This window comes from Phoxinus phoxinus (assembly GCF_949152265.1).
Source record: "Phoxinus phoxinus genome assembly, chromosome: 7".
NCBI classification, from domain to species: Eukaryota; Metazoa; Chordata; class Actinopteri; order Cypriniformes; family Leuciscidae; genus Phoxinus; species Phoxinus phoxinus.
Genome location: NC_136882.1, coordinates 23,293,816 through 23,308,609, shown reverse-complemented (window position 1 = coordinate 23,308,609; position 14,794 = coordinate 23,293,816). Strand labels below are relative to the sequence as shown.

Below are 14,794 nucleotides of genomic sequence, written 5' to 3'. Positions count from 1 at the left end.
CCAAAAAATAAACATCGCAACCATCAAAAGATATGCATCACGTTGAGAGCGCTTCAAAAACCTTGAATTCCCTGTGACCTACCGGCTTTGAGCTGCTGTCAAAGAACTCAGGGTCAGATATAGGGTCCATGAAGAATGAACGGATGATGTTGGAGCGCAGACCCTTGGGAGCCTCATTGGTCATTTTGACTCCGTTTTGCAGTACAGCCACAGGAAAGTTGGGAGAGGGGTAACTGGTCAGCCACAAGCGGAAGTCTGGGTGAACGGTATCTGGATTCAGCTCCTGTCAGAAATTCAAAGTGCTGCTTCAGAGTATTTCCACTGCACAGTTTTTTTATGTTGTACACACGCATACATTGGGCGTGCAATGCATGCATTTGAATGATAAATAGTCTACACAAAGTAGCAAATGTGGGTGTGAAAATAATACTATTAAAAGCTACTGTTCCATCATGTTTAGATCATGAAAATCTTTATGTACTACCTCACAAACACGCTCAAGGGTGGACATCCAAGAGGTGGCCAGGTGGCAGTTCTGTAAAACCACCCAGGTTCCCTCCTTCACACCAGTCTCAATCATGCTCATGGCGATGGGACCCTGACCCTGTCCCAGAGACAGGGAGGTCAGTCTGTTACCTGTGAAACCCTGAACAACAAACGCCAAACACAGTGTTAATAATAAAAAAGCATCACCCATCACAAACCAAAACAGCATTACAGATGTTGAAAAATTTTACTAATACAGAATAATTCAACCTGAAAATGATGACGATTAAAAGCCTATAATTGTTTGTACCTGCTCTTCTCCAAACTTGAGCAGTGCTGCCATGGGGTCTGATCCAGGGGACAGGATAAAGATGAGCGGAGCGCTGCAGTGACTGTCCGCAAAAGCTGTGGCTAAATTAAAGGGTGGCACCTCAATAAACTGCTGCCCCAAGTTCTCTGACACAAACTCTTGAACCATGGGAACAATCTGAGATGGGTAGACACAAGGAAAAAAGTCCAAATGTGAGTTTTTTACTGATACTCCACATTATAACATACGTATACGATTTCTTGATGTGTTTTTTAAAGAAGCCTCTCATACTGCTCACCAAGGCTGCATTTATTTGACACAGTAAAAATACAGTAAAATATTGTGAAAAAACAAAAACATTTAAAATGATTGTTATATTCAGCAGCCATTACTTCAGTATTTCAGTGTCACATGATCCCACATAAATCATTCTAATATGCTGATCAATGTTGAAAACATTTGTGGTGTTGAAACATTTTGAATATTCTTTAATGAATAGGCAGCTCAAAAGAGCAACATTTATTTGAAATAGAAATCTTTTGTAACAATAAAATTGTCTTTACAATTTGATGCATCCTTGCTGAATAAAAGTATATATTTTCTTACAATCCAATCTGAGGTATATTAATAAACGCAATAAAAAGAGCCTTACTTTGTCTGGCCGTAAGCATCTTATGACCAACATCCTTTGGAAATGTCCTAGTTTCTCCTGCCACTCGGAAGGGAATGCAGCGTGATGGGGGTCCTGCAGAACACACACACAGACCATAAAATGAGAAATCTGGTGTTCCTTTCATACTTCCCCAGTCCATTTCATACCACAGAGCAGGAAAGAAATGGTGTGTGCTTAATCTCAATGGCACCTTGCTATCGTAAACCTCTTTCCAGCCGTCCCTGAGTCGAGCCAGGTCTTTCCGCAGGCCTTTAAAGCGCTCCATCTCATCCAATCGACAGATCTCATCCCAGGATGTTTTAGGCAACCAGGTGCAGGGGTTCGAATGAGGGTTATCCAGACCCACACCACCTGTCAGGAGAAAACGCCATTCATTGTCATCCACCTGAAAGAGAAGGGAACAGGAGGTGGTAGGGGAAAGTAGTCCATGCATTACCTCATTCAGTTATATCTGCAATGAAAATGATCCTTCACTGAGTTTAGACACGATGTGTTTTTCACCAGCTGTGCTTGATTAAACATCCAACTCAACAGAACAGAGCTACAGCGAATGAGTCTTAAAGTCACCGACAGAAAAGTAGCAGTCTATGAAAATAAATGTACCGGTGCATCACCCCCACACCACATGATTCAGGAGCTGACAAAACTACTGACAGTACAATAAAATGGATGATAGACAGTTGCAACTTGAGTAACAGCTCAGGCATGGAGAGCCAGTGTGACAAACATGGATCATAAATCACTTAAACTTCGATTCAATCGGTTAAACTAGTGTTTATGTGGACGAATGTTGCAGGACCATTCAAACAGTCATTATATAAACATCGTCAGACTGATGCATGCAAGTCATTAACCTTTAGATGACTTGTGTGAGAGTAACCTCTTCATTCTTACAATTATTTTTCAGATGAAGCACTGTCTTTCCCAAGTTTATTGATTCAATAAATCACAGCTGTGTGCAAGTGGAGGCAGTTACTCACGAGCTTGTTGTGTTTGAGCAGATTGACATTGAGGCAGAAGGAGAAGAGGAGTTTGTCCTTCTCAAACAGGGAGCGACATACGTTGACGTAAAGCGAGTACGTAAAATGGTCCTTCAGAATTTGGAGTCTAAATAAACAGAGAAAGCATTGTGGCAGAAATCAGTTCAACAAGAAGCATTTTGAACGGTTTAGAGAACGGTTTAGAGAACAAAAAAAGTGTACGAGTGATGTGATGTACATTAAACATAATGCACAAACCTCTGAAATGTTACTAGACCACACTTGTTTTTAGGACTACATTTAGTTATATTTGTATGTACCGGTATGTATATTTGCTATAAAAGTCGTCTTCTCGTTTTCATCATCATTGGAATTTTTGTAATATCCATATAGCTTTAATATTAAATGATCATCATATTTGTGTTCAATGACTAGACCAGTGGTTCTCAATCTTTTTTTGGGCTTTGTCCAAATCACTACCCTCTAATCTGAGCTGATATGTATCTCTGGTAATAATAATAACAACAACAATAATAATAATAATAATAAACCATCTAAAATAATAATAAACAATCTAAAAATTATATTATTTATAATTATATTATTATATTTTTACATTTTAATCAAGATTATGTTATTATACGATATTAATATTTCTCATTTATATTTTAATAAGATATGTCTTTTTTCTTTGAAGAACCAGGATTTATATATGAGAAAGCCTAATAAAAAAAAAGTGTGATTTCTAGACCTGAAAAAAATCACCTAAAGTAAAAAAAAAAAAAATTGTAATGGTCATTTTTGTAATGAATATATTTTTTTCTGGTTATGCCAAGTTCTGAAATTTTATCAGTAACACATTTTTAATCTCTTTTTAGTAAATCACAAAAAACAACAACAACAAAAAACACCTGGAAAAGTCATGGGTCCTTCGAATATTGTTGTGGAAAATTGGGGGGCCCTGGAGTCAAAAGGTTTCAGAACCACTGTCTGATTGGGTCTTGGAGACCAGGTTGAGAACCACTGGACTAGACATTACATCTTTTTAAATGTCACTTTAGATAAACACTTAAAAAATATGAAATAAACACCTGCTGCTACTGTAGAAGAGCTCTCATAAGTTTTAGAGATCTGGTTTTGGTGTCTCTGTCCTATAGAGAATTGGCAATGTGTTATTTTAACCAGAGGATTCTTTCTGCCCTGGGCAGAAGTGTCATAATATTCCCACAGCTCTCAGATATCAAACTCACATCAGAACGCCATACTGGCCGAGTAAGACAGTGCTGACGCTAAATAGTCATACAGGGAAACAATGTCTTCATATTCTTCCTCAAGGCAAAAAACCTCCCCACGCTACACGTCCATATTACAACAGAATCCATGTCAGAGATAGTCTCTCAGGAAACTGTGGTGCCTTTAAAAGGAGTTTTCAACTAAAAATGATCATTTTTGTCATTCCAAAACCTGTATGACTTTCTTTCTTCTGTGGAACATACTTTCACTGAATGGACAAAAAACAAACGAAATCAAAAAATATTTTTCAAAATGACACAGAGGTCTCGAAATACATGAGGGTAAGAAAATAATGATATAACTTGAACTATCCTATTAAGTATCTATATGTGCTAGATATTCAAAGTGTCTTATAGCTGCAACTTTGACTTTTCAAAGCATGCCATAATTAAGATGAAACACATTAAATTACTGTAATAGACATGCTTTAAAAATAACAACCGAAGGGACATAGCACCTTTGTTCAAGAAGGTCACTTTTTGTAGAATTATCAATGGACATGATGAAGAGGTTGATGAACCAGGTTAGAGAGTACTGGTACATGGGCTCGATGTTGGCCAGGTCAGCGATGGAGAAAAACAAAATTGCAGAGTGGATGGCGATGGGGGTGTAGCCCAAGCGTGTCTGATCAATCTTCTGCTCAGTAACCTCAGCAATAGCCTGCTTCTCAGAAATCTCATTGGCCAGAACCTTAGAAGATGAGAGGATCTGAACTGCAGACTCATCTTCCAAAATGTTCCCCTCGGAGGCAGAAAGCACTTCTAGGATTTTATCCTCTATTTCTTTCAGCTGTCTAAGAAAAGAGAGAGAAAGTACATGGGTAAACAACACACAAATGTACAGTACCTGTTTGGTTTGTTTTTGACATGACTGCACTGAGAGAGCATAGTGCTCTTTGCCCTCACTTCATATGGAGATCATTATTTACCCAAGGATTCAACTTGTCTTGCTTTTAGACAGTATTTGAAGTAAGGAACGGAACCCATAGGACTAAACTGTCAGGTTAATTGTGTTTCTGGGTGATACCTCTTGTTCTCAGCCCCCTGTACGATGAGGGCTTGTTTCTCCTCTTCAAGGTCAGGTCTCTCTCTGGCCACCACAATGCCCAGCAGCTGGTCTTGCATCCCCTCTGGGGTGATCATGAAGTTCAGCAGGGTCACCTGAACAAAACAGGAGAAAAACACTGACAGTGCTGGGGGCGGCTGTTCTTAGAATCCTGTTTTTAATGAGAGCAGACCCTTGTGTTTATCTTTTACAAGAGCCTCAGATGGCCACATATTCGCTTTATGGATTTAGCGTAACCGATCACAAAATTTACTTTTATAGAACATTATATACTCCAAGGTTTTGTGACTGCTTGCTTGCTATTATCAGACCTAATATTTCTTTAATTACTGGCTTAGTCTTTGGTGGAACACATTTTGTGATGAAGAATTGTAATCCTGATGTTCCTCAACAATATCATTTGTTTTATCCGGTTGTGAACACCACATGCTCCTACACCATCCTAAATTTAAATTATATCTCAGACTCATTAAGGAGTCTAGGTGGTTGTTAAGAAATCAAGTCCAGAGTCCAGGTATTTCAAGCGGGTATTTTTTTGAAAGTTAAAAAATTTGTTCAAGAATGCAGAGCAACCTGACACAGCAAAACTGACTCAACCAATGAGTTTAGGGCAGATGATTGTTCAGAATATTGTTTTCAAATCCTTTAGGTGGCCCTAGTGGCACAGAAATGACACACCTGCCCTTTTAATTTAGTTTAAACAATAGTCATGAAGACTGTTTTTAACACTACAAAATGTTAACAGTAAAACTTGTTTTCTATGTGCTTGTTTATGATTGTATGGCAGAAGAGGTAGAATAAGTTGTTCCAAAACCATAACTAGATGTTTTTTTTTAAGTGACATGAAAAAAACTTTCAACTGGCCAATGGTTTAATTATTTATCAGTTTCCGGTTGCAGTTTAACCGCATAATTAAAGCAAATTTAAAGCAAATTTAAACCAATACGATTTTATGACGGGAAGGCTCCTTTGCTCCCATAGCTCCTTTGAATGAGACTAACCACCATGTTATTAAAACACTTCTCAGGGGAGAAAGATTCACTAAATACAATTAATGTTGATGCTTTCAAAGACTGTACACTTAATGACACTGGCTCAGTCCCCATCACAGACCAAAACAGAGTGTTTCAAAACCATACAGAAACAAAAGATTAATTCAAGGACAAGAGAAGTCATTTAATGTATATTATATAATCAGTGTACACTACCGTTCAAAAGTTTGGGGTCAGGAAGATTTATTTTTTAAAAGGAATTAATACTTTTATTCTGAAAGAATTAAATAAATTGATAAGACATTTATAATGACATTTATAAATGCCATCTGTAATGTCAAAAGATTCCCATTTCAAATAAATGCTGTTATTTCTATACATTAAAGCAGTGGTTCTCAACTCCAGTCCTCGGGACCCGCTGCTCTGCACATTTTGTATGTCTCCCATATCTGACACACTCAGTTCAGTTCATGGAGTCTCTCCTAACGAGCTGATGATGTGATTCAGGTGTGTTTAATAAGGGAGACATACAAATTGTGCAGAGCAGTGGGTGCCGAGGACTGGAGTTGAGAACCACTGCATTAAAGAATCCTAAAAAATGTATAATGTATGTATTTCCACAAAAAAAAAACATAAAGAGGCACAACTGTTTTCAACAGTGATATTAATATTATTAATAATAATAATAGGACATGTTTTGAGCACCAAAGCAGCAGAGTGGTGCAGGGATGGCATCAAACCCCGGAAGACTACCGGTAATTCCCCACTGGATCCCTCGAGATTTCCTATGGGGTTTTATAATGTTTTTTTTTTGTTTTGTTTTAATTTATGAGTGAAATAAGGTCAGCGGTAAACATAGCTTGATACTTTGCTCTACAACGTGAAACGCTTTCACAGCCAAAATGTTCTTATCTAGTTACTTATTTCAAACACATGTTTATTTAAAAAAAATCTAGTTTTTGATATAGGTGTGTGTAATTTATGTTTTAGAGCAAAACGTTCAAGTATCGTCAAGTTATGCTTACCACAGACCTTGTTTTACTCATAAATATAAAAACCCTATTATAAAACCCCATAGGAAAATCTTGAGGGAACAAGTGAAGTGGCGAATTAGACTTCTGGGTTTTGACGTCATCCCTGCACCACTCTATTAGAATGATTTCTGAAGTATCATGTGACACTAAAGCCTGGAGTAATGGCTGCTAAAAATTCAGCTTTGACATCACAGGAATACAATATATTAAAATAAAACACTGTTATTTTAATTTGTAATAATAATTCACAATATTCCTGTTTTTACAGTATTTTTGATCAAATAAATGCCTATAGATGACAAGGTTTACACAACCTTGTTTAGAAGCAGACATTAGTTTGTATGTATGCCTGTGCACATTCGTGTGTGACTTTACATGTAAAGAAGACTCACCTTGACTGAGATCTCAGGTAGATAATGTGGGTTTCGTAGCTTTGTTGTTATGTAAAACCGGAAATCTGGAGCATATTCAATAGTGGAGTCGCCCAGCCGGATGCAGACACTGCCACCCTGTTTAAAAGTCTGTTTCAGCAGCAGGGGCTCGAGTATGGGGTCCAGTTCTTCCCCAACATTCTCCAGCAATACTACAATACACCATGGATGAATGATTACAGGTAAACTAAAACAAAAACTGCAGAAGCATTTATTTGATCTACTCACAAGAAAAATAGGTAGAAGTGGGAATTGAAGGAATGCAAGAGGAATATAAAGAAAGAAAAGAAATTAATAAATAAACTCAATGCAAATTCTAGAGGTGAACTGTAACAAAAAAGCAATCCACACAAGACAGCTAAGCACCGGCCTGCCTACGCAGCTGCCTTTCATCCCAGGGCAACACCGATGAGGAGGAGCTGAGGATGGAAGACAGAGGCACCTAAGGCCACATTACTTGGCTCATTTGCGTATCTTGTGTTGCGGTTTGGGTCCACCCCTGGGTCTCCTTTGCATTCAAGAGTGTAAAATTAGATGGAATTTGTGCTTTCAGGCTTTATGCGTTATGTACTAGACACATGTTGCTCCAGGGGAAGAGAGAGAATGAGTACATTTAGCACAACAGGTAACATGCACTGGTTTGGATCTAACTGTGATGTGTGCTTGTTTTTCATGGTGGAGGGGGACCCCTGGGGAGAAATACTGGTATTGCACCCGTGAGAACAGTTTATTTATTTATTTTTGTTTATATCTGTGATTTTTGAATTTGATAAGACCAAAACGAATACTCTTAAATTTGATTGTTCCTTTGGCAAAAAAAAAGCAGCCATGCTGCTTGATAATGACCTCTCCGAGCAGCGATATGAGTACTATAAAATTAAGCTTTGAATTCATTTTCTGAATTCTGTTGTCCTCATGTTTAACAGCTGTCACCTCTCACCTGGAGTGCCAAACTGGATGCAGTTTTCTAGTGTGCGCACAAAGTCGCCATCACTGAGCTTGATGACATGGAGACTGTTGGATTTCTCCATGTTCTTCAGCCACTTGTTGGCCTGGCCCTGAGGATCAATCATCAGTGGCCACCTCCTGGCATTACTGCAGAGAACAAACATCTCACTAATACTCCACAAACAAGAGTTTTCCTGTCCATGACAAATCATCTCCATCTTATCCAAAATTTACAGTTTTCTAATCACCTCCAGGTCACATATTAAAGAATATTATCACAAAATGTTTCAACAACAAAAAATCTGCTTTTGTTGTATTATTCCTCAACTCAAGAACAAGTCATTCAAATGTCACTACTACTGTTAAATAGTAGTATTACCATGTGTCTAAAAGTTGTATTTTCTATATTGACCCGTAACAGCAATACAGTACATCCATTTTTGTTCAAACTGTGGTATTGCTACAGAATGCAAATCTATATCTCCTGCACATCTAGTATGTACTATCTTTCATTTTTAATTAAATACGTGCAATCCAGTGTGAAATAGATTAAATATGTTTACAGTGACTGACTAGTGAGAATAGTGAGCATTTTGTTGCTGCGCTTCATCAAAGCTGCATTTATATGTTGCAGCAAGGAATCTCATAAAATATGAAAAATGTTTGGTTTCCTAAACCTGAAACTTCCTAAAATAAGTCTGATATCATATCTAATACAAATGGCACTCTAAAATGGTCAAATTTAAAGTAACATATATTGGCCAAAAAAAAAAAAAATCTCTCACGAGATGATGATTCCGTTGTCAACGGAGAAGCTGTCTGAAGGGAGGCCAGCAATTGTCCAGCTGCGGATTTTCACCGGCTCACCCAAGGAGTTCATCAGTGACATGTTCTTGGAGCAAGGAATTCCTCTTGTCTTACATGTGTCAATCCACTCCTCTGTAGCTCGCTGTAGAGATCAGACACAGAAACACACACACATGGTTCAAGAAAGACAACATGATCACAGCTGCTTTAGACAGTTTAATCCAGAAACATCCACTGACGACTGGTTCTACTGATACATAAGAAGTTTTATTCCTATTTGAAAACAGATCTATAGATTCAACCTTATCTGTTAGTTTCAACTTAATAATAGTATTGTGGACTGTGCTATTATCGCTTCTATATCTTTGTTTTCGGTTTAAATCCAATAAAGACATACTGCACACAAAGGTAATAAGCTGTGTGTCATGTACCTGCACGAAAGCTTATATAAAAAAAAACCTCTGTTGGGAGAAAAGATATTGCTTTCACAGAGGGGGAAATATTAAAGTTAAACTACTCCCTGCTCCCCGAGTGCTATTTTAAACTCACCATAGCAATCCCGGGTATTGTACAAAGTGTTTTCACTGAATTCATTCATTTTTTATGGACTCTGCTCAGTTGTTAAGAGTAACCAGCTGACAGGAGCAAATATGTACAAATAATGTCTATAGAAGGATATCAAAAACACTTTAATAACGCTCCACCTGAGACGCATAAACTGTACTGAAATTGAATATGAATTTCACACGTTATAGTGCATAGACTGAAAAGTAATGGAAAACTAAACAAGACAAATACATGTCAGCCAGACAAACCTTCTTTCTGTCTTTCAAAGTTCAATAGACTCTCCTGCGCTGTAAAATATTGCTAGGATTTTACTTTGGACAATAAAACATTATATTCAAATTTTTACTATCAAATCAGTGTTAGCTAGGTCATTTCCCACTAACAGTAAATTAAAATATTTCGTTAAATTGTGCAATCTTAAAAAAAGGTGTCGTCACATTAGCAAAAATGTCTTCTGTCAATAGTGTATTGATGTACAGTATGAAGCACAGCTCACAGAGTCACTTCAACTAAGCAGCTTTCTGTTGATCAATGTGGCGAATCTGAATGACCAACTTGAACCTGTTGCAAAATCTGCGTGCGGAAATCTTTGGCCTTTACGCGAAATTCTAGATCGCGTCAATTTAGTCTAAAAGGCTTAAGACATCTTGGGCCCTATTTTGACGATCTGAAACGCAAGTGTCAAAGTGCAAAGCGCAAGTAACTCTGTGGGCGGATCCCGGCGCTGTTGCTATTTTCCCAGCGCGATAAATGACTCTTGCGCCCGACGCAAATCTAAAAGGGGTTGGTCTGAAGTAGCTTCATTATTCATAGGTGTGGTTTGGGCGTAACGTGAAATAAACCAATCAGAGCGTCCTCTCACATTCCCTTTAAGAGCCGGCGCGCTTGTTCCGTGGTGGATCGCTATTAACGGCGGATTTGCCGGCGCACGCAGGAGCAGTTCACAGCCGAGGAGACCGGCGTTCTCGTCAGGGCTGTAAAACACAGAGAAGTGACATTGGGGATGATGGGAGAAACCCACCCAAATTAGCTTCGGTTAAACAGGCGTATAATTTGGGTAGTAAATGTGTAGCCTAATCTAGATATTTTTATTTTTATTTTTTTTTAATCTAGATAGATCTTTTTCACATCTTCACGGACACAACAATGATTTCTCTCGTGTGTTAATATTTTTCCTTGTAATAATGTATGATTTGCAAAAATGAATACTGCTGCATCTTTTTATATTAGAGAATCAAAGTGGATGCGCGTTAACATTATGGCCAAGCACGCGCCCTTAAAATACCATATCACTAACGCGCAACGCGCCACTGTCTTTAGACTGTTTTTTTCCTGGTCAATGGCGAAATTGCTTTCTAAAACTGGAAAATAGCACCAGGGGAGTTTTGCGCCGGAACACGCCTTCTCTTTGCGCTGAACCGCCCCCGCGAGCGCAAGTTCATTCCCTAATTTACCGACGTGCGTCTGTGGAGGGAAAAGTCCGCTGTGCGCGGGTGCAGAATAGGAATGATACATGCGTCGGTGTTCAAAGTCAATTGCGCTGGGTGCAAGATAGGGCCCCTTAAGTCCTTGTGCTTGAAGATTTTAATTATGTGTGCTTGCGTACTTATGGATGCATTTACATAGTTGATAAAAGTAATGGATTTTAGCTTATGTTGATATTGATATTTTATTGATATGAACAATGTAGGTTGATAAGCACTTGGATTAGCAAGAGAAATGGATTGTTTTATGTGTTGGCACACCTGTCTAAAACTGGAGGTAAAGGCACCCAGGTAGGCCACTATAGCAGCAGAGATGAGAATGTCTCCAGTGAGGTTGTTGTAGAGTTCGCCTAAGTTACAGGCAGTCTCACTCCAGCGGGTCTTCTCTCCCCCCAACCCACCAATGAGCTGCTCCGCACGCTCTAGCTTTTTACTGCACAACTCCACCTACAGAAAAAGAACAAAAGAAAAATAAGGAGACTAAAAGGATGCATAGGAGAGGGGAGATGTACAGATAGTTACACACATACACAGACATACACAACTGTTTAAAAGTTTGGGGTCCGATTTTTTTTTTAAAGACATAAATACGTTTTTTCAGCAGGGACACAGTAAACTGATCAAATGTGACAGCGACAGTAAATACATTTATAATGTTACAGAAGATTTCTATTTGAAATAAATGAGGTTATTTTGAACTTTCTATTCATCAAAGAATCCTGACAAAAAAGTCACAATTTCCACAGAAATATCAAGCAGCACAACAGTTTTTAACAAAATTATAACACACTTCATCCCTGATATGTACCATAACAACTAAAAGCCAGTTACCGTTTAAAAACAGGCAGAAACTAAGCAGGCAAAATGTGGCTGTCAGCTGTATTCAAAGAGAATCAGCTTAGAAGTTTAGAAAAGGCCGATCAGATATGACTGCATTTATATAAAAGATTTGTGACCAGAAATGAATGTTTACTACACAAACATCCTTCCAAATAAAGCATCTAATAGAATGTCTAGTGCAGGTCCTCTTTCATCATCACAGATAAATGGATCTCTGAAACCCCAGTTAGGCACTATAGAGAAACATCATCTTTGTTTGAAATGACAGAGTGAGCTTGCACAGCTACTGCAGAGTGATAGAAGCTCAGACAGCAATCCAAACATCTTACTCGCTTCCTGTGATGATACTTCAGTAATTCTATGTGACATTGGTGCATCAGGCATCATGGCACTTTATTGTCTTTGAGATGAATTCCTCCATAATTCCTGTTCCTTCCAACTCATATCCCAAAGTGAGAAAACCGTTTAAAAGAGGCCGTTCCAGTGGAGCTTCAGGAACAGCATAACAGGTTTTCCTCAGTGCATTCAAGTGCCTTGATTCTGGCCATGCTTGAGAGAGCATAGCATAAACAATTTCTACCCTCCAATAGGGAAAACAGACAACCTGAATTACAAACATGGGGAGAAGGGGGGGAAAAAGAAGAAGGAACATGAAAGGAAGTGAAATAGGGCAGAAAACGGCAGCAGTGCCTTGGTGATGCTTGGTTTACCCAAACGCGCTAAACTGACAGGCAGTCTCCACAGACAAATGAGAACAGTGCGTGTGTGTGTGTGTGTGTGTGTGTGTATGTGTGTGTGTGTGTGTGTGTGTGTGTGTGTGTGTGTGTGTGTGTGTGTGCGCGCGTGTGTGCCCCTGTGTGTTTTTTGTGTGGGTTTAGAAACAAAGGCTTCACTCTTACAACTTCAAAGTTCGAACATAAAAATGATCTGAAGGAAAGTAAACAAAGAAGAAAAGGAAAACATTCCCTCAACTCCTCTTGATGTAAAAACACAAACTAAATTCCTAAATAAACAAACTTCCTGCAAGGAGCGGACATTTTCAACAGGGTTGGACTGCACTGGAGGAGAGGTTACAAAGAATGTCAGAAAAATAGTTGAACGTTGTGTAATACACAAAGGTTCAGGAACAGTAGCGAACCGTTTGTTGATTGTGAGAACCTTGCATAGCCTCTTTTGTGACTACTGTCCTCTGCCTACCTGATTCTCAAGGTCAGCCTTTTTGTTCTTATTGGCTTCCAGGGTCTCCTGTAGTTTGGCCAGTTTGTCCTGAACCTCCTTCAAAGCAGCCTGTTTCTTTTGGAGGCTCTCCATGGCCACCTTAAGCTTCTCTTCTGCGTGTGCCAACTTCTCTTTCTTTGGGGCCACTACCTTTGCTACTCTGTGAAAGGAAAAAGAAAAAAGTTTTTTACATTTTCTAAAATAAAAAATTCTTGGAGACCCATATAACAACCAGTTTATTGTTGAAGTCTTGAATTATGAATTGAGGTATGGTCACATTTACAATTGTTTAGCGAATGTTTTGAGGAATCCTTGTGATCAGGAATTTTTTATAATATTTTGCCACAGGTTTGTAGCTAATTCTCTGCGTTGATGAGCAGAAAGCTGTATTGTTTGAAAGAGACTTTTCACTATCACTCATCACTACACTGACAATAAACAATGGACCTTTTATTGCCTGCAAAATTCAGCTAATGTGACCTCACCTTTAGTTTAGCTATAACTCACTTATCATAGGAGTCCATGGCACAAACCCATTTACAGAGCCCCTCTGCAGCAGCGGAGGCCGTGCGGATCTTCTCCGGAACAAAGTCTGGGTTGGTGATGTATTTGTTGCGGATGACGCTCATATAGTTGACTGGAATATTGTCTTTATTGTACTCGTGAAGGCTCTGTAGAAACTTCATATCTCCTAGCAGTTTCTTTGCTGGGCCCCAGAAGTCCTCCACCTTCTTGCCGGAGCCTGAAGGGTCTGGGATACGGTCCGGTTTTATGCCTTTCAGGATGCAGATGGCTTCCATCACCACCTTGACACCAGCTGGGGGATTCTTCATGGCTTTAACCACAGTTATATCCTACAGAGGGTGGTACAGATTGATTCATTGAATATCGGTGGTATGCAATAGTTTAAACAGTACATATTAAAGGAGTCATGACATGAGAAATTAAATTTGCCTCGATCTTTTGACATATATGTCTTTGTACTATCAAAACATCCTGCAAGTTTCATAGCTTAAAACGTCCTGCTCATTATAAACAAAGCATTTATTTAATCAAGCTCCAAAAACTGCTCGTTCTGATATTGGGTGACTTGTGACGTCAAACGGACAAATACATTTGCATATGACTGCCTCCAGAGCAAGACATCGACGAATAGTTACACATCATCGCCCAATGCCATTCAGTTGCTTGGCTTAATGGCTGATTTTGCCTAGAATGGATGTGAGCATCATGTCAAAAGCAAATAGAACCCCTTATCATCACTGACGCTGACTACACTGGATACAGTATACAGATGCGCGTTCAGTTTCTGACATGCTCCCCGCACTTGAGTCTGTCAATAGGACAAATGGAAGAGTGAAAGAGCGTTTGCTTTGACGCATCTAGTCTAAACAGATAGTTTGCATTTCTGTACAAACTTTAGAAGGATCCCAGCGTCGGAAACAAGTGTATCATATGGTTTATTTCAATGCCGTCCTGGATCGCGTTGAAGGATTATATGTTTGTTTGGAGCATTTTGATTCATCAGCGAGGCACAGTGTAATGGAGAGTTCGCAAATAAACTTTTTGAAAGATGAAGCAGCCAACAGTATTGGATCTGACAGCGTAATGACCCCTTGTGAAAAAAACCTACCTCCAAATGTATTTAAAATACATTTATTTCATA

At 38.9% G+C, this 14,794-nt stretch overlaps 1 protein-coding gene across 1 annotated transcript in view; it reads right to left on the bottom strand.

Moving 5' to 3' along the window:
• The window catches only part of dnah7 (dynein, axonemal, heavy chain 7), a 77,039-nt gene that overhangs the window by 8,892 nt on the left and 53,353 nt on the right, over positions 1 to 14,794 (bottom strand). Inside the window, exons 44-57 of the mRNA XM_079619273.1 lie at positions 13,636 to 13,982; positions 13,108 to 13,288; positions 11,332 to 11,517; positions 8,998 to 9,161; positions 8,205 to 8,359; positions 7,226 to 7,416; positions 4,769 to 4,902; positions 4,200 to 4,535; positions 2,450 to 2,576; positions 1,660 to 1,854; positions 1,449 to 1,541; positions 797 to 973; positions 485 to 646; positions 83 to 283 (exon numbers count right to left, since the gene is read on the bottom strand). Coding sequence (XP_079475399.1) covers positions 83 to 283; positions 485 to 646; positions 797 to 973; positions 1,449 to 1,541; positions 1,660 to 1,854; positions 2,450 to 2,576; positions 4,200 to 4,535; positions 4,769 to 4,902; positions 7,226 to 7,416; positions 8,205 to 8,359; positions 8,998 to 9,161; positions 11,332 to 11,517; positions 13,108 to 13,288; positions 13,636 to 13,982 — 2,649 coding nt within the window. The remainder of the gene's footprint in view (positions 1 to 82; positions 284 to 484; positions 647 to 796; positions 974 to 1,448; positions 1,542 to 1,659; positions 1,855 to 2,449; positions 2,577 to 4,199; positions 4,536 to 4,768; positions 4,903 to 7,225; positions 7,417 to 8,204; positions 8,360 to 8,997; positions 9,162 to 11,331; positions 11,518 to 13,107; positions 13,289 to 13,635; positions 13,983 to 14,794) is intronic.